The sequence below is a fragment of the Somniosus microcephalus genome, chromosome 9, assembly GCF_052327205.1.
Source record: "Somniosus microcephalus isolate GS21.2 chromosome 9, FLI_Smic_1.0, whole genome shotgun sequence".
Lineage (NCBI taxonomy): Eukaryota > Metazoa > Chordata > Chondrichthyes > Squaliformes > Somniosidae > Somniosus > Somniosus microcephalus.
The window spans coordinates 178,485,873-178,504,137 of NC_140995.1; the positions used below are offsets into that span (position 1 = coordinate 178,485,873).

Sequence of the window (18,265 nt, forward strand, 5' to 3'; positions counted from 1 at the left end):
TAGCTTGAAAAAGACATTAGCATCCATCAGCTTTGCTAGACTATCCTATCGATTTGATGCACAGGCCTTTCCCCTTGGACTAGTAGGTTTTGAGTGTCAGTTTGAGCAGAGTGTCGATGTCGTTTGAAATGCCACTGGTTGGGGGAGGACGTGCTGTAGCACAACAGGGAAGCACTAAAGAAATTGACAGGGCAGAGTGGGCATATTATAAGGTTATTTTAACACTCTTTCTACATGTCTCTTGTAAGCATCGTCCCTGATGATCTTCATATAATAATCCACCTTGTTCTGCCGTTCACCAATAGATGAGGGTTAAGTAGTAAAGCCTGTGTTTCTGGAGTCCTGAAGAGTATAAGCTTAATCTGTCCCAGTTGTATTCAGCTGTTTTCTCACAATCCGTGCTGCTGAAGTATAGGAAAGAGCTGATCTATAGTTCTGTTTATTTTCTCCCAATATATGGAAATGCTTATTTTATAAGTCCCCAAACCTACATTGTGTTTTTTTTAAAAACTTTTTTTTATTTATAAAGCATATTATGAAGTCTTGGGATGTTTCAACGTGCTTCACAGCCATTGAATTACTTTTGAAGTGCAGCCACTGTTCTGTAGACATACACGGCAGTCAATTGTGCACAGCAAGGTCCCACAAATGACAGATGTGATGTATGACCAGTAGTTTTTTTTTTATGCTATTGGTTGAGGGATAAATCTTGGCCAGGGCATTTGGCAAACTCCCTGTTCCTCTTCAAGTTGTGCCATGGGATCTCTTAGGTTCACCTGAACAGGCAGGCTGGACCTCTGTTTAATGCCTCATCCAAAAGCCAACACCTCCAACAATGTCAGTACTGTACTAAAATGTTGACCAAGATTATGTGTGAAGCTCCTCTGTGGGGCTTGATTCCATGACCTTCTGACTTCGATGGTGAGAGCAATACCAACTGAGCCAAGCTGACAATTATGTTAAGTGACTTTTTTTAAATATAGGCTATGTATTAACTTTTTTGGGAGGGTTGAGCAGAGGAGTATGATTCCCCCCCCCCCCCCCCTCAAAATGAGGGATGTCAGAGTAGGAAGCGGAATCTTTTCCTCCTCCTAAGAGCACTTCCTTACGTTCCATGGAACAGTTCAATTTTCCCCACCAATCTTTTTATTTGTGGTGCATCTAAGGAAGAGTACCAAATTATGCACCGTTGTGTCACATAATCGGAATTGCTAAGGACAGCTTTGAGAGTTTCCAAGCTTTCTTTTAAGATTTTTTTGATGAGATGCAAAATTGTTGGATTGTGAAATGGAACAAGAGGTTTATTACACTGGTGCATTCGGTCCTTCATGTGGTTCGTTTTCCATTTCATTTGTGCTTTTCAGGGGGCGATGCTGCATGAAGTCTGTGTTGACTTGGCCCCACAGCACATGTTGACTTGGCCCCACAGCACATGTTGACTTGGCCCCACAGCACATGTTGACTTGGCCCCACAGCACATGTTGACTTGGCCCCACAGCACATTTTGCTCTTTTTCTGCCCCTCTTGCTTCAAGAGAAAAGTCTGTCATTTGGAGCACTCCTGTATACTTCCTAGTGTCTGACTGTATAATAGCATTGGCTGAGGCCCAGGAGCAGGTATCTAGTCCATTCTGTTAGCTGATGTAGGTATGTGATGTGGAGAGATTTTAGGAAGTAAGACAATTAGCTTTCCCCTGTTAGGAGATGGATAAGAGTGGCTTGCTTGCTTTGCTTGGACATTCTTAAAAATTTGGAACAAGCAATTCGTTCAGTAAAATAATTTTCTAATGGTAATCTGAAGCATTTTTGTATTTCACTACGATTATTTAGGAAATATTGAGAACAGTTGGAAGCAAGCAGGCATTTCACACCCAGCCATCCTGATTGTTAAAAGTGTATTTACTATTTAGTACTGCCACTTGAACAGGTCTTTTTCTGTTTCAGCCTAATGGAAGGTTTGAAGTAGGAAAGAAGATTTGTTTGAGCATCTCGGGACATCATCCTGAAACCTGGCAACCATCCTGGAGCAGTGAGTACCACCCAGAATCGAGGTCATAAATCTAAAGCATCATCTCTTAACAGCTGTAGCATTGATCACAAGGAATGTGTTGCATTGCCTAGTGTGGTAGCACAGTTCTGGTTCTAGCATAATATACTATAGTGGTATATGTAGGGTGACAGCTGGGATTCCTTTGAGTTTCCAATTTTAGACATGCCACAGTGGGAAGTTCCGAGTAGATATCAGGTAGATTCTCCTCTGCCTACTCCCCCCGCGCCCCCCCCCCCCCCCCCCCCGTACCCCAGGCTACAAGAAACCAGGTCAAACCAAACTACAGTTGTGCACTTTCTCTGCCTCGCAATGGAGTTTTCTTCATCCATTCGATTGCCTGACCCCTTAGCTATTGTGGTGTGTAGTGTGGACATAGATACCTAGAGAGAAAATGGGAAACAAACTGGGTTTTTTCCCATTTTGAAAGCAGTTGTTTTAAACCACAATATTGTATTTGTTCCTAGTACGGACTGCATTGTTGGCCATTATTGGATTCATGCCAACAAAAGGAGAAGGAGCTATCGGTTCTCTGGATTATACTCCTGATGAGAGGAAAGCACTAGCCAAAAAGTAAGATTTTGTGTTGTCTATTTACATTATTTAAGTGAAGGTCCAATACTAGGATAGTTCCTGGTTATTTGGGGAGAATTATGTTGGTGTTTTTCTTCCCCCTCCTCCTCCCCCCCCCCCCCCCCCCCCCCCCACACACACACAAGCCCTCTTTCCCCTCCCAAAAAATGTTTTAGGAAGAAAATGAACAGTTGCCAAAATCTGTAACATTGGTGAAAGCTAAATCCTGCATAATATGCAAGAAGTGTTAGATTAGAGATTCCAATATGTAATCTGTATTACAGTATCAAATTATCTCAAATTGAGTCTCGAGTTAACCAAGCCAGATCAATCATCAGCGGGACTGCTCCAGAATACTGAACAAAATAACCGAGTTGCTATGTGCCGGAGCTATTAAGGATGGTTACAAATGCAAATGCATTAACTTGCACTACTTTGTTTAACAAATTCTGTGATATCATTGATTTAATAATCAAAGTAAAGTAATTGGCTGCTTATTATCAATAACAGAATTTAAGTCCTTATAGGCACAATAGTAATTAAGCATATCACAATATCAAGTAGGGTTTGCTTAATAGTAGTATGAGTTGCATTTAATGTTGAAAATCATGGTATGGTTTAACAAGGTCTCTTTCTCAGGCTGAATTAGACTGAATGCAACCTCCTAAACTCAGTTTCTAACTCCATATCCTCTCTCTCACAAAGACAAATTATTTAGCATTGTCCGCCACAGCCCCATCTGCTGCTGAGACCCTCATCCAGGCCTTTCCCACCTCCAGACTCAACTATTCCAATGCTCCCCTGGCTGGCCTCCCATTTTCCACCCTCCATAAACTTCAGCCCATCCAAAGCTCTGCTGCCCATATCTGGAGTCTCACACGCCTACCACCTATGTTCCCTCTGATTTTTTTTGGCCCTGCGTGGCCCTTTTAAGGGCCTGCACGGGCCATTCAAAATACCGCACATAATGTGGTTTTAACATTGAAATACCGGCTGCGCGGGTACCTTGGAGCAGTGCGTGGCCACACACCTTGCAGGGAACACTGCTTACCACCCCTGGCCTCACTGATTTACATTGCCTCAAAGTGTCTCAAATTTAAAATTCTCATCCTTGTGCTTTAATTTCTTTCGCAGTTTTCCTATGTTAAAGGTGCAATATAAATGCAAATTGTTTTTATCCTCCCAAGGGCCTGTTTCTGTGAGCTACTTTTGTCCACAAGAATTTGGCTAGGTCATATAGTGCTACAGTAGTAAGTGTGATATTATCAAGTGCTTGTGGATCTCATTGTGATGCTCACTGTAAATCATAGGGTGTGTAATTTTGTAATAGCAGTAATTATACCAAGAAACACTCCATGTATTGTGTAACCACTAGGATGTTTTAAGTTTTGATAACCTTTTCCTAATAGGTATAAGGGACTGCTTTGAGGAAAGTAGTCTCCTGAAATGGAGCTGCTTAACCTAGTCTGTCCATTTATGGTCCCAAAAATATAACTGGAGCCTCTACCTTTACCTTTTCAACTGTTTTCTGTGGACAACTGCTCTAAATAAGGCAATTCTAAGGTCAATTAAAAGCTAATTGCTGTAGCTGAGGTAAGTTTGCTGAGGACATAACATACAGGGTGGATAAAGGGGAACCAGTGGATGTAGTGTATTTGGACTTCCAAAAGGCATTTGACAAGGTTCCACACAAGATTACTGATCAAGATAAAAAATCACGGGATTGGGGGTAATCTACTGGCATGGGTGGAAGATTGGCTATCTAACAGAAAACAAAGAGTTGGGATAAATGGTTTGTTCTCTGGCTGGCAATCAGTAACTAGTGGTGTTCCGCAGGGGTCAGTGCTGGGACCCCAACTCTTTACAACCTATATTAACGATTTGGAGGAAGGGACCGAGTGCAACATATCCAAGTTTGCCGACGATACAAAGATGGGAGGGACAGCAGTGAGTGAGGAGGACATAAAAAACCTGCAAAAGGACATAGACGGGCTAAGTGAGTGGGCAGAGATTTGGCAGATGGAATATAATATTGGAAAGTGTGAGGTTATGCACTTTGGCAGAAAAAATCAAAGAGCAAGTTATTATCTAAATGGAGAGAAACTGCAAAGTGCTACAGTACAAAGGGATCTGGGGGTCCTGGTGCATGAAACACAAAAAGTTAGTATGCAAGTGCAGCAGGTGATCAGGAAGGCCAATGGAATCTTGGCTTTTATTGCAAGGGGGAAGGAGTATAAAAACAGGGAAGTCTTGCTGCAGTTATACAGGGTATTGGTGAGGCCACACCTGGAATACTGCGTGCAGTTTTGGTTTCCATATTTAAGAAAAGATATACTTGCTCTCGAGGCAGTTCAAAGAAGGTTCACTCGGTTGATTCCGGAGATGAGGGGGTTGACGTATGAAGAAAGGTTGAGTAGGTTGGGCCTCTACTCATTGGAGTTCAGAAGAATGAGAGCCGATCTTATCGAAACATATAAGATTGTGAGGGGGCTTGATCGGGTGGATGCGGTGAGGATGTTTCCACTGATGGGTGAGACTAGAACTAGGGGGCATAATCTTAGAATAAGGGGCTGCCCTTTCAAAAGTGAGATGAAGAGAAACTTCTTCACTCAGAGGGTAGTAAATCTATGGAATTTGCTACCCCAGAGAGCTGTGGAAGCTGCAACATTAAATAAATTTAAAACGGAGATAGACAGTTTCCTAGCAGATAAGGGAATTAGGGGTTACGGGGAGAGGGCAGGGAAGTGGACGTGAGTCTAGATTCGGATCAGCCATGATCCTATTGAGTGGCGGAGCAGGCCCGAGGGGCCGTATGGCCTACTCCTGCTCCTACTTCTTATGTTCTTAGTCTTATTTTCTAAGTTAAGTTTATTGAGTAGCAATTTACTTTCATGAGTGATATTTGAGATTGTTTTATTTTATTCTGTTTATTTTATACAAAAGTTTACATACTCTTAGAACATGGTTTCACAATTTATGCTACAGTACATATTTCGCAATAGTTGCAGTCAACTACAGTGAGGGTCATACATCCTTCAGAAGTTTTATACATTAGGCTGAAGGGTGCTTGTTGATGAGGATGAGGTCCTCACTCACCAGAGTTGCTAGGGTTTTGTGGGGAAGGTGATGTGCTACAGTAGATTACAGAAGCAACAGGTTCTTGTCGACATTTTGCATTTGGGGGTCTTTCTCCTCAGCTCCTTGGCAGATAGCCCTGAGCCGCGTTTGGTTGTGGGAGTTTGGCCTACAGCAAGGTGCCCTATATCTACTGGCGTTTCTTATGAATTTTTAAAAACGTGGCTCATGATGACGATTCCTGATGCGATTTGATTTATAATTGCATGTAAGGCTGTAACTTTTTCATGGATCTTATTCTTTTTCTCACATTCCCAAGATTTTCGAGCTCTCAATTCCATCTTGCTTTCATCAAACAGATCTGAAATTGGCTCTCTTGTTGTGTATGAAGGGTGCAAAAACACTGGTGTGGATTTGAATTTGTGAGTTGCTTGTGGTACAATATAATTTGAATCTATTCCAAACTTAATCTCTGTATATGGTGCAGGAAACTCTTTGGTATCTGGCACCTACGGGACCGGGATGGTGCTGGTTGATTAAAAATTCCGGATAACGGAATTATATACCTACCAAGGTACGAGAGCCCCGTTACACAGCCACAGGTGCAGGAACACTGGTTACACGGCCACAGGTGCAGGAACCCCGGTTACACGGCCACAGGTGCAGGAACCCCGATTACACGGCCACAGGTGCAGGAACCCCGGTTACACGGCCACAGGTGCAGGAACCCCGGTTACACGGCCACTTGTGCAGGAGTCCCGGTTACACAGCCACAGATCCAGGAGACCCTGTTACATGGCCACAGGTGCAGGAACCCCGGTTACACGGCCACAGATCCAGGAGTCCCTGTTACATGGCCACAGGTGCAGGAATCCCGGTTACACGGCCACTAATATACAGTAAAACTTGCCTGAACCTACGCCTGAATTTTGCCGGTTAATAGAGAATTCCGGATATTTAGGTGCCGTTTAAACGAGAGTTTCCTGTACTCAAATGTGAATTCAGTTTAATCCAGGTACACAATACAATTGCAAAGCCCCAACTAAGTGCTACAAACAGGAAGGGGTCACTCACATTCCCAACAAGAGGAAACAGTCTTTTCCCTAGTTACCTTATGAAACCCTTCATAAGTTTTAACATTCTCCCCCCTTCAGTGGAAATAGATCTAGTGTTTCAAGTCTCTTTTTCATAAGTATAGTTTTCTATCCCTGGTATCAGTTTATTTTGGAATTTACAGACTAAAATCTATTACTGAAAGGGACCACATGTTTATATGAGAATATGCCACAACCCACTCTTTAGATTGATTATCTCTGCTATTGTAATGAACAGATTGCAAAGAGCCATGAGTTTTACTGAATTTTGTGTGTTGCCTTTTGACAACAAATGCTTTTATTATTTAGGTCACAAGACTTTAACTGTGAAAGTTGTGGTTCTCACATGAGGACAGCCCTGCTTCCATGCAAAGCAAGTAGCATTCCAAGTCTGGCTGATGTGGAGGCCAAAGAATTAGCAAAGCAAATCAGTTTTAAGGTATGTTGGCTTTTATAAATTATATATTAATATTTCTTTAGTATGCATTGTTAGTTGAGCCCATCCATGTTACTTTGTAAACCAAAGGAGTGGATGGCTTACATATTCTCTGAAAACATTGTAAGCCTTACTTGTCTTTGAAAAGTCCTACAATAATTCATCTGTAGTGGGGAAGTAATTATGAGAAGGAAAGGACTACCCTGCATTGATTTGCGTGCAGCAAGATCCCACAAACAGCAAATGATATAAATGACCATTTAATGTATTTTTAGTCTTAATTGAGGGAGGAATGTTGGCCAGGGCGCCCTGCTCTTTAAGCTTGATAGGCAGACAGGATCTCAGTTTAGTGTCTCATCCAAAAGACGGCACTTGGCAATGCAACATTCCCTCATTGGTGTGTTGAAGTGTCGACCTAGATTATGTGCTGAAGTCCTGTAATGCAGTTGCAACCACAACTTCTGAATTGGAGATCAGAGTGGAGTGCTACTAACTGAGCCAAGCTAATTGTTTCAAGTTTGTAACTGCAATACTTATCTTTCAATAGGCAGAGACAAATTCTGCTACTAGTGCTGCTGCTGAGCCCTCTCCAGCACCAACACCTATAAAAAGTGCAAACCAAGATGTTCAAGTCTCCCATCAGCTTCCACTCACTCACACCAATCCAGAAACAGAAGCTATAACAGAGGTGTGTAAATCAATTTGTCTCCTATCTTTAACCTCACCTGTGCATCATGTTTTCCTTAATATCTATTTTCATGGAGACTAATAATTCATATGAAATGTTTCTTTGTAGATGAGCTGAGGGAAAGAGTAAAAAAAACTATTCATGTTATCCTAATCTGACCTTTTAGCACATTATATCAGGAAATGGCAAAGTAGTAACACATTGCAATGCCTTTGTACTATGAAACCCAATGTTAGCATTCAAATTCACAGATAACATTTCGCCAACTGCTTTGTTCATCTTTTGATTGCCATTTATTAGGTGAATTTTGCACCCGTCAAGGTGTGGGGGGTCATGTCAGTGCCTAGAGGTGGAACACTTAGTCCAATTAGTCCACTTACCGGGGTACGGTAGCATAGTGGCTATGTTACTGGACTAGTAATCCAGAGGCCTGGACTAATGATCCGGAGACATGAGTTCAAATCCCACCATTGGGGAATTTAAATTCAATTAATTAAATAAATGGTGATCATGAACCCATCTGGTTTATTAATGTCCTTTAGGGAAGGAAGTCTGCCGTCTTTGCCCAGTCTGGCCTATATGTGACTCCAGACCCACAGCAATGTGGTTGATTCTTAACTGCCCTCTGTTGTATTCAAGAAGGCGGTTCACCACCACCTTCTCTAGGGCAATTAGGGATGGACAATAAATGCTGGCCTTGCTGACGACGTCCACATCCTGTGAATGAATTTTAAAAAAAATCTTTGGAACCACAGCATTCTTTATACTAAAGTATGGCTTCATAGTACAGTGGCACCATCACCTTTTTGCAGATGTGCATGCACTACTGGCTTGTTTCTACATGCTCTGAATTGAGCATGGTTGAAATGTTCTTTTGTTGTGGTTCTTGTCCTGGAGGCAATTTCAGAAATGTTTGGTTTGTCATGTACATAATGGCAAATAGATGTAATTTTTTTGTCTGGCTTAACATATATTTTCTGTACAGGATACTTAATGCAGCTGATTCAAACTGATTAATATGATGTCAATTTGGATCAGACACTGAATTGGCTATGAAACATTTCTCTAAATAGCACTGCTAATGTGTCTGATCATTGTAGATAAAGCTTATTTCTATATTTCTGAAAGAGTGGATAAAGTTTAAATTAATATCAAGCAATTCTGTACTTCTGTAAATTTATATTTACAGGACAGGGCACAATAATGACTACTTGTCTAGCTGTCTCATTTAATGACTTACACAGACTTTCTTCTACTCCATTCGGTCCCCAAAATTAACTGGACACCTCACTCTGGTCTCATGTCTTTTTCTATTCATTGAGAATGGCCATCCACCCTGCTTACTAACTCTAATCTAGCCCTCTCTAACCTGGTAGTTTTCCATTCTCTGATCCAACCCTGACACCAAAAAAGCTGCTAACAAGAGGGTGCTGTTCTTTGGTTCAAGGATCTATATTTGGCTGAGGCTGACTGGCAACTATTTGCCTCCTATCACCCTCTGAACCATGAACCCACTACCGAACACCAAGTCATCATTTTCCAGGCTATTACTGATCTCGACTCTTTTGGAGATCTCCCCCTCCAACCCCCACTGCCTGCAGCCCTGTTGCCTCCAACCTCATTGTTCCTCAACCACATGCAGCCTGTTCCTGCCTCATCCCCAGGATGCACGGCCCCAGCAGACTGATTTGTTTGCCCAGTCCAACTAAACTAATTTTTCTTGCCTTGGCTCTGTTCTTGCCTGCCTTGTCCAGTCCCTACTCGCTTGCATCCATGCCTCCTCTCATACTTGCTGCCACCTTAGATTTTCTGAACCCAATCATCTCCTTATCGCAATGGATGTACAGTCCCTCTACATTTCCATTAATCACCAGGATGGTCTTTAGGTCTTCCACTCCTTCCTGGGAGCAGTGACCCAGCCAAACCCCTTCCACCACCACTCCTCTGGTTAAACTTGCTCTTCACTTGAATATTTAACGACAGTCACTGCCTCCAGGTTAAAGGTGTATGGGATGTGGCTGTGCCTGTTCTTTGTGTTCTACATAGAACTCTCTTCTAATCCTACTGGCAGCTTCTTCTGTCTTCCATTTTTGCTGCATTGATGATTGTGTTGATGCTCCTCTTTGCAATTGCTCCGATTCTGAGAATTTCATTCACTATGCTTCTAAATCCCATCCATCTATTTTTTATGTGGTCCATTTTTGATTCTTCCCTTCCCATCCTGAAATTATTTCATCTGTTTATGTGCATTACATAATATTTATCACAAGCCCACTGCCTCCAACAACTGCTTGGATCATCATCTCTCTCTCTCCCCATTGCATTTTCTCTGATTCCACTTTCCCCACCAGAGCTTTTGAAACGTCCATTTTTCTCAGCTAAGGTTTACCCTCCACAGTGGGTGACCGGATCCTTGATCAGCCCATTTCCCAAACCTCTGCTCTCAGCCCATTTCCCAAACCTCTGCTTTCATCCCCTCCTCTTCCTCTCTCAACAGGATGCTCCTTGTCTTCACCTTCCACACCACCAGCCTTTACATTCGCCCGATCATTTTCTGCCACCTACAACATGATCTCAGCACCAAGCATAGCTCCTCCCTTCCCCTCTCTGTTTTCCAGAGGAACTGTTTCCTCCAAGATACTCTTGCTCACTCTTCTAACACCCCTTCTCCTAGCACCTATCCATGAAACTGCAGCGAATGCTGTCCATTTACCTCTTCCCATACCGCATTGTCCAGGCTGAAAATTCTTTCTCCATGCAAGACAGCAATTTGATGCACTTCCTGAAATCTAGTATGCTTATTTGCTGCTCTCTACAGTGGGGAGACCAAATTCATATTAAGTGGCCGTTTTGCTGAAACACCTCAGTTTTGTCCACCAGTGTGACCCTGACCACCCTGGTGCTTGCTACTTTTAACTGCTGCTCCCATTCCCATTCTGACTTCTTCATCTTTGGTCTCCTACACTGTTCCAGGCTCAGTGCAAATTTCAGAAACAGTATCTCATCTTTCTCTAGGGCAGTGTGAAACCCATGGTCTGAATATTGGCTGCAGTAGCTTTAGTCCTTGGCTGCATCGTCCATTTTCTTTACAGCAAGGATGCATCAGTGTCTGGGGAAGATGATGTTTTGGGTACAAACTCTGTTCAAAATACAGTGCTCATGAGGAATGTTGGCCTGTTTTTTTCTCTCTGTTTGCAACTGGGAGACATGCTGTGTTTTGCCATTATTTTCTGTTTTAAATTTAGTTCAGTTTCTCTTATTTTCTCACCCTTTTGTTCATGTGCATTTTCTAAGTAATTTTTCACCTTAACTACTTTTAGTTTATTTTAATGTCTTTCCATCACATCACTGATCTTTGAGGTCATGTAATAATTTTCTATTGAGCAGTGTAAAGGCTATTCAGCCCTTTAACTCCCAAGCCATGGTTTGGACCATCTGTTTATCCCCTTGCCTTTTTTCTCCGAGATGTCCTCTTCAACCCCGCTCTCATCGTCATTTATGCAGACACTTGACGATGCTTGAATCCAGCAGGTCCTCCCCAAGCTTCGCTTGTTTAGGTACTCCATGGAGCTAAGTTATGAGGTTGGCATCCTGCTGCAAATTTACATTTTTAAAATGTGTATTTTGCTCTTCCTGTTTTCTAGCACAGGAGCTTATAATTAAACTGCTCCACCAGAAAGTAGTTGTTAATGTAGGTGCTGTTGCCTAAGATTTTTCATGATCTCAGATGTTCAGCCAGGCCCAAGCAGCTCAGCAGCAGCATCTTGCCTTTGGCTGTCCATTACCTAGAATCACCGAGATATCGGCAACAACGTAAACTCTAAAGATCAGCAGCTACATCTGTTCCTCGCCTTTAATAACTGGTTAGTCTGTTTCATCGTAATTGTCCTCACAGTACCAGTAAACTGGTTAAAACAATACTGGGCAATTAGGTTTTGATCCAGCAAGTTAGTCACCTTTCTGGTGAGACCAGTCCACATAGCATCTTTTAATTTAGGTGAAGGGTGGCAGCATTTTAAATTCTCCGTTGTGGAAGTACCAGGCTCCTGTTCCTGAGACATTTCTGGTGTGCAGCAGCAAATTCAAATTCCAGGAAATGGCACATGTCCAAACTTTGCACAAGAAAAAATGAATTTGTGGCTGGATGCCTATCCTTGATTGTATCTTCAAACCCTCCCTTTTCTATTCCTCTTCTCCCCACCCCCCACGATCTATGGGCTGGGAAATTCCTCAGAGCAGCTCCGACTCCATTGCTGTAACTTAGCCAGAAGTGCGGCACAAGCTCCATTTACATGCATAATTGGGTTCCCCCCCACACTTTTGGCTAAGTTATGGCAGCAAAGCTACAACAGCTTGGAGAAAATTCTCAGCCATAATGTTATCTTGTCATATATCTATACTTTTTTCGGTACCTCTTGCCCAGTCTCTAATGCTTCGATCAACCTTTGCTAATCATGGATGTGCACATCATAGCAGCTGCTGTCACCTGCATTGCCCTTGCAGTACCATTTTACACAGACTGTTAACTTTGTGGTTTCATTTGAACCATTTGATATCTGAAAACTTTATATCGGATTGAGTTAAGCATTCAAATGAAGTATTTACTTGATTATGTGAATGGAGACCTATTGACATGAGTAGGGAATTGGTTAGGAGGTAGGACACAGGGAGTCGGGATAATGGATGCGTACTCCAATTGGTAAGACATGACTTGTGGTGTCTCCCAGGAATCTGTACTGGAGCCTCGGCTTTTTACTATATTTATCAATGACTTGGATGAAGGAATAGAGAGCTATATATCCAAGCTTGCTGACAACACTAAGTTGAGTGGCACAGTAAGTAGTGTAGATGGGACCAGAAAGTTGCAAAGGAGCATTAATAGATTAAGTGAGTGGGCAAAACTGTGGCAGGTGGAGTTCAATGTGAGGAACTGTGAGATCATCCACTAGGGACCCAAGATAGATCAGAGTATTTTCTGAATGGTAAGGAACTATGGAAGAGCAGAGAGATTTAGGGGTCCATGCACTAAAGTCTAGTGGACAGGTGCAAAAAAGAATTAAAAAGGCTATTGGAATGTTAGCCTTTATCTCAAAGGCTGGAATACAAACGGGTGGAAGTTGTGCTACCGTTGTATGAAGCTCTGATTGGCCCACATTTGGAGTACAGGTACTGCGTTCAGTTCAGGGCACTGCACCACAGGAAGGATACATCCGCCTTGGAGGTGGTGCAGCGCAGACTCACCAGAATGATACCGGGGCTAAAAGCGTTTTATGAGGACAGGTTGCATAGACTAGTTTCTCGTTCTCGAGTGTAGAATATTAAGGGGTGATCTAATTGAGCTGTTTAAGATGATTAAAGGAACTGATCGGGTAGATAGATTCCCTCTGATGGGGGAGTCCAGAATAAGGGGACATAACCTTAAAATTAGAGCTAGGCCATTCAAGGGTGATGTCAGGAAGCACTCGTTCACACAAAGGGTAGTGGAAATCTGGAAAACTCTCCCTCAAAAAGCTGTTGTGGCTAGGTCAATTGGAAAAATTCAAAACTCGGAGATTTTTGTTAGGTAAGGGTATTCAGGAATATGGAGCAACAGTGGCTAAATGGAATGGAAGTATAGATAAGCCGTGATCTAATTGAATGGCGGAACAGGCTCGAGGGACTGCATGGCCTACTCCTGTAAATGAGAAGTATGCTGCATGGAGAAGTACTTTAAATACAATATACTGAATCCCAACCTGTATTTTCAGACACTTTTTTATAGAAATGTTCACTTTTATGTGTTTTCATCCCTGTAGTGACCCACCATTTTGAGTCTTCCCTGCTTGGTGAGCTGCTTAGCTGATGCCAACTAAAGCACCACATCAAGCAGTTCCATTGGAAATTTCACAGATTGCAGCTGTTCCTGCCTTGGAAGTCGATCAGGCTACATTTAAATGAGGGAAATTCAGCACTGGCCTAAAATGCATATCACTTTGTGCAGCAACATGCAGCATCAAAGAATGGTGGCTAACTCTGCTTAGCTGCTGATACCAGCTGCTTTACTGTGGGGAGATGTTGAGCACCTGTTGCTTAATTACCACTGGGGATCATTTTCGGAGGTTGGGGGGAAAAAGAGAAAATGAAACGTGTTATCCTTAGGTTTTTCTTGCATGACTTTTAGCGCCAGCTCAAAAGGCATTAGTGGAAACTTGAAAGCTACTCTTAGCTGTTGGTGATGTGTGACCCAGAAAGGGGGAAAAATCCAGAAGAAGGTGAACCGTCCTCACCCCTTTTCCTTTTAAAATAAGTACTCTATCAAATATCCTGGCTATTCTAAGAGTGTCAGATTTTAGCTCCTGCTGAAACTTATTGATGCATCAATCTTGGTAAACACACAAGTGATGCACGTCTGCTGGATGGAACCTTGAACGCCTTGAGCTGGAACTCTTCAGTTCCAGTTGACCACCTTATACCAGTATACTTTTACTTTTATACCCTTTAGTGATCCATCTATGTCACCTGGCCCTTCTAAACATAGAAGATAGGAGCAGGAGTAGGCCATTCGGCCCCTCGAGCCCGCTCCGCCATTTAATGAGATCATGGCTGATCATCCAAATTCAGTACCCTGTCCCTGTTTTCTCCCCACATCCCTTGATCCCTTTAGCCTCAAGAAATATATCCAACTCCTTCTTGAATATATTTAATGAATTGGCCTCTACTGCCTTCTGTGGTAGAGAATTCCACAAGTTCACCACTCTCTGGGTGAAGAAATTCCTCCTCATCTCAGTCCTAAATGGCTCACCCCTTATCCTTAGACTGTGACCCCTGGTTCTGGACTCCCCCGCAATCGGGAACATCCTGCATCTAGTCTGCCTAGTCCTGTTAGAATTTTATAAGTTTCAATGAGATCCCCTCTCATTCTTCTAAACTCTAGCGAATATAAGCCTAATCGACCCAATCTCCTCTCATATGTCATTCCTGGCATCCCAGGTATCAGTCTGGTGAATCTTCGCTGCACTCTCTCCATGGCAAGAACATCCCTCCTCAGATAAGGCGACCAAAACTGCACACAATACTCAAGGTGTGGTCTCACCAAGGCCCTGTACAACTGCAGCAAGACATCCTTGCTCCTGTACTCAAATCCTCTCGCTATGAAGGCCAACATACCATTTGCTGCCTTAACCGCCTGCTACACCTGCTTACCTTCAGCGACTGGTGCACAAGGACACCCAGGTCTCATTGCACTTCCCCTTTTCCCAATCTATTGCCGTTCAGATAATAATCTGTCTTCCTGTTTTTGCCACCAAAGTGGATAACCTCGCATTTATCCACATTGGGCAGATGCATGGCAAATGCAGTATAATCACCCAACCTGTCCAAATCGTACTGGAGTTTTTCTGCATCCTCCTCACAGCACACACGCCCACCCAGCTTTGTGTTGTCTGCAAACTTGGAGATATTACATCTAGTTCTCTTGTCTAGATCATTTTTATATATATATTGTAAATCGCTGGGGTCCTAGCACTGATCTCTGTGGTACCCCACTAGTCACTGCCTGCCACTCGGAAAAAGACCTGTTTATTCCAACTCTTTGCTTCCTGTCTGCCAACCAGTTCTCTATCCAAGACAGTACCTTACCCCCAATTCCATGTGCTTTAACTTTACATGCTAATCTCTTATGCGGGACCTTATCGAAAGCCTTCTGAAAGTCCAAATACACCACATCCACTGGTTCTCCCTTATCTATTCTACCAGTTACTATAGCACACCCACTTTTGGTCACAGGATATGATGTAACCACAGCTCCATGCGCTATTCTCTTTGTCAGAAAAATGGCAAAAACTGGTTTTGTTGTGTTTCTGTAGTACAGACAGTAGGGCTCATCTCTTGTCTCCAAGGTTGCTCTCTTCACTTTCCCACTATAGTTGCGCATCCATGGTAACCTCACTTAACTATTTTAAATGTATACCCTCCTAAAGACATGTGATCCAATTCTCATCTAAGGATCTGTTGTCTGCAGGAATACAGTTAATTCTATACCAGCTGTCCTATCTTGCCGAGGCTGCTTATTCTGCAGAGATGTTTTTGACACATGCGGCACTCTATACGAGTTAACCCATGATGCTCTCTGCTCATGTCAAGTTATCCTAACTTAGTTATTTTCAACTAATACCCCTAAAATCTACAATGAACCTATTCAATAAAATATTTTGAAGTGACAGTTTGACCAATTGAACTTCTGAACTATTTTGTCTGGAAGTATTCCTTAAAATATCTTTTAGTTTTACATAACCGTACAGCTTGTTCACGAACCAATTGCACATGAGTTAGCAAAACTGCTGGCCATTTTGAAAATCAGTGCAGTTTCAACTTAAAAAAAAATCCTGTGCCTTAACCACAATCATAGACCACATTGAATTTGCATGGTTTATAGTTCTAATTTTATGAATTTAAAATCTTCTGATAGAATTTTAATGTTTTTTGGCATTTGTATTAAATTAACAGGCTAAACACATTCAAGTTGGTGTATGGGATCCAGGGTGCCTTGGCACATTGGATCCAAAACTGGCTTAGTGGCAGAAGGCAGAGGGTGATGGTGGAAGGTTGTTTTTGTGACTGGAAGCCTGTGTCCAGTGGGGTACCGCAGGGATCGGTGCTGGGTCCCTTGCTGTTTGTGGTCTACATTAATGATTTGGATGTGAATGTAAAAGGTATGATCAGTAAGTTCGCAGATGACACGAAAATTGGTGGGGTGGTAAATAGCGAGGAGGGAAGCCTCAGGCTACAGGACGATATAGATGGGTTGGTCAGATGGGCGGAACAGTGGCAAATGGAATTTAACCCTGAAAAGTGTGAGGTGATGCATTTTGGACGGACTAACAAGGCAAGGGAATACACAATGAATGGTAAGACCCTAGGAAAGACAGAGGATCAGAGGGACCTTGGTGTGCATGTACATAGATCCCTGAAGGCAGCAGAACAGGTGGATAAGGTGGTTAAAAAGGCATATGGGATACTTGCTTTCATTAGCCGAGGCATAGAATATAAGAGCAGGGAAGTTATGATGGAGCTGTACAAAACGCTGGTAAGGCCACAGCTGGAATATTGTGTGCAGTTCTGGTCGCCACACTATAGGAAGGATGTGATTGCTTTGGAGAGGGTGCAGAGGAGATTTACCAGGATGTTACCTGGGCTGGAGCGCTTCAGCTATGAAGAAAGACTGGACAGGCTGGGGTTGTTTTCCTTGGAACAGAGAAGGCTGAGGGGGGGACCTGATTGAGGTATACAAAATTATGAGGGGGGTAGATAGAAAGGAACTTTTCCCCTTAGTAGAGGGGTCAATAACAAGGGGGCATAGATTCAAGGTAAGGGGCAGGAGGTTTAGAGGGGATTTGAGGAAAAACTTTTTCACCCAGAGGGTGGTTGGAATCTGGAACTCACTGCCTGAAAGGGTGGTAGAGGCAGGAACCCTCACAACATTCAAGAAGCATTTGGATGAGCACTTGAAATGCCATAGCATACAAGGCTACGGACCAAATGCTGGAAAATGGGATTAGATTAGCCAGGGCTTGATGGCCGGCGCGGACGCGATGGGCCGAAGGGCCTCTTTCTGTGTTGTATAACTCTATGACTCATCTGTTATGAAAGACTGTGGCCTGGAGCACGGCCAAGATGGCCTGGGTGGTAGGGTGCTTCAGCTTGAATTTGCAAATAAATTGTGGTTAAAATCCAGGATAAGCTGTGGTTCAGAAATGGTGAAGACTGGAGATTGTTTTAGTAAAAACAAATCTCGTGACGTTGGTCCATCTGCTTATGTTCAGAGTAAGAGAAGGGTGGAAAAGCTAAACTGAATCAACAACTTCAATCAGGAAATGCTGTCTGTATAAACTCTTGTACATTTTTACTTAATTTCTAATTAATTGGTTTGATCTATTTTGTAGCTTCAAGATTGGGTAATCTACAATATCAAAAGGAGCACTGCTATATTGTGGGGTATGGGGAGGTGTTCTGCAAAACAATAGTAATTCCTTGTTTTTTGGAAAGGGTTTCCCTGCTCCCAGAAAAATAGTAATTAAAACTTTCTAATGTTACAGAAAATACACTGCCTTTTCCTAAAAAGTTTTTACTACAATAACAACTTGCATTTAAAATAAAATAATATGGAAGATAGTTGTCATTACATTTTAATAATAGGTAATAGTAATTGTTGCTATCTGGTCTGTAAAGTACTTTATTTTCCCTATTTCTCCGCCTCCCCCCTGACACTGTCTCACTATCTGTACAGGTCAAAAGAGAGTCCATTTAATATTAATGTTCTCACTGGTGGGTTCACTCTCACTTTAATGATTATTCATAGACTGTTCAGTGGTCATT

At 42.6% G+C, this 18,265-nt stretch overlaps 1 protein-coding gene across 1 annotated transcript in view; it reads left to right on the top strand.

Moving 5' to 3' along the window:
- ube2j1 (ubiquitin-conjugating enzyme E2, J1) overlaps positions 1 to 18,265 on the top strand; it is a 54,167-nt gene that overhangs the window by 29,734 nt on the left and 6,168 nt on the right. The window contains exons 4-7 of the mRNA XM_085997636.1: positions 1,944 to 2,028; positions 2,514 to 2,619; positions 7,098 to 7,227; positions 7,772 to 7,912. Coding sequence (XP_085853762.1) covers positions 1,944 to 2,028; positions 2,514 to 2,619; positions 7,098 to 7,227; positions 7,772 to 7,912 — 462 coding nt within the window. The remainder of the gene's footprint in view (positions 1 to 1,943; positions 2,029 to 2,513; positions 2,620 to 7,097; positions 7,228 to 7,771; positions 7,913 to 18,265) is intronic.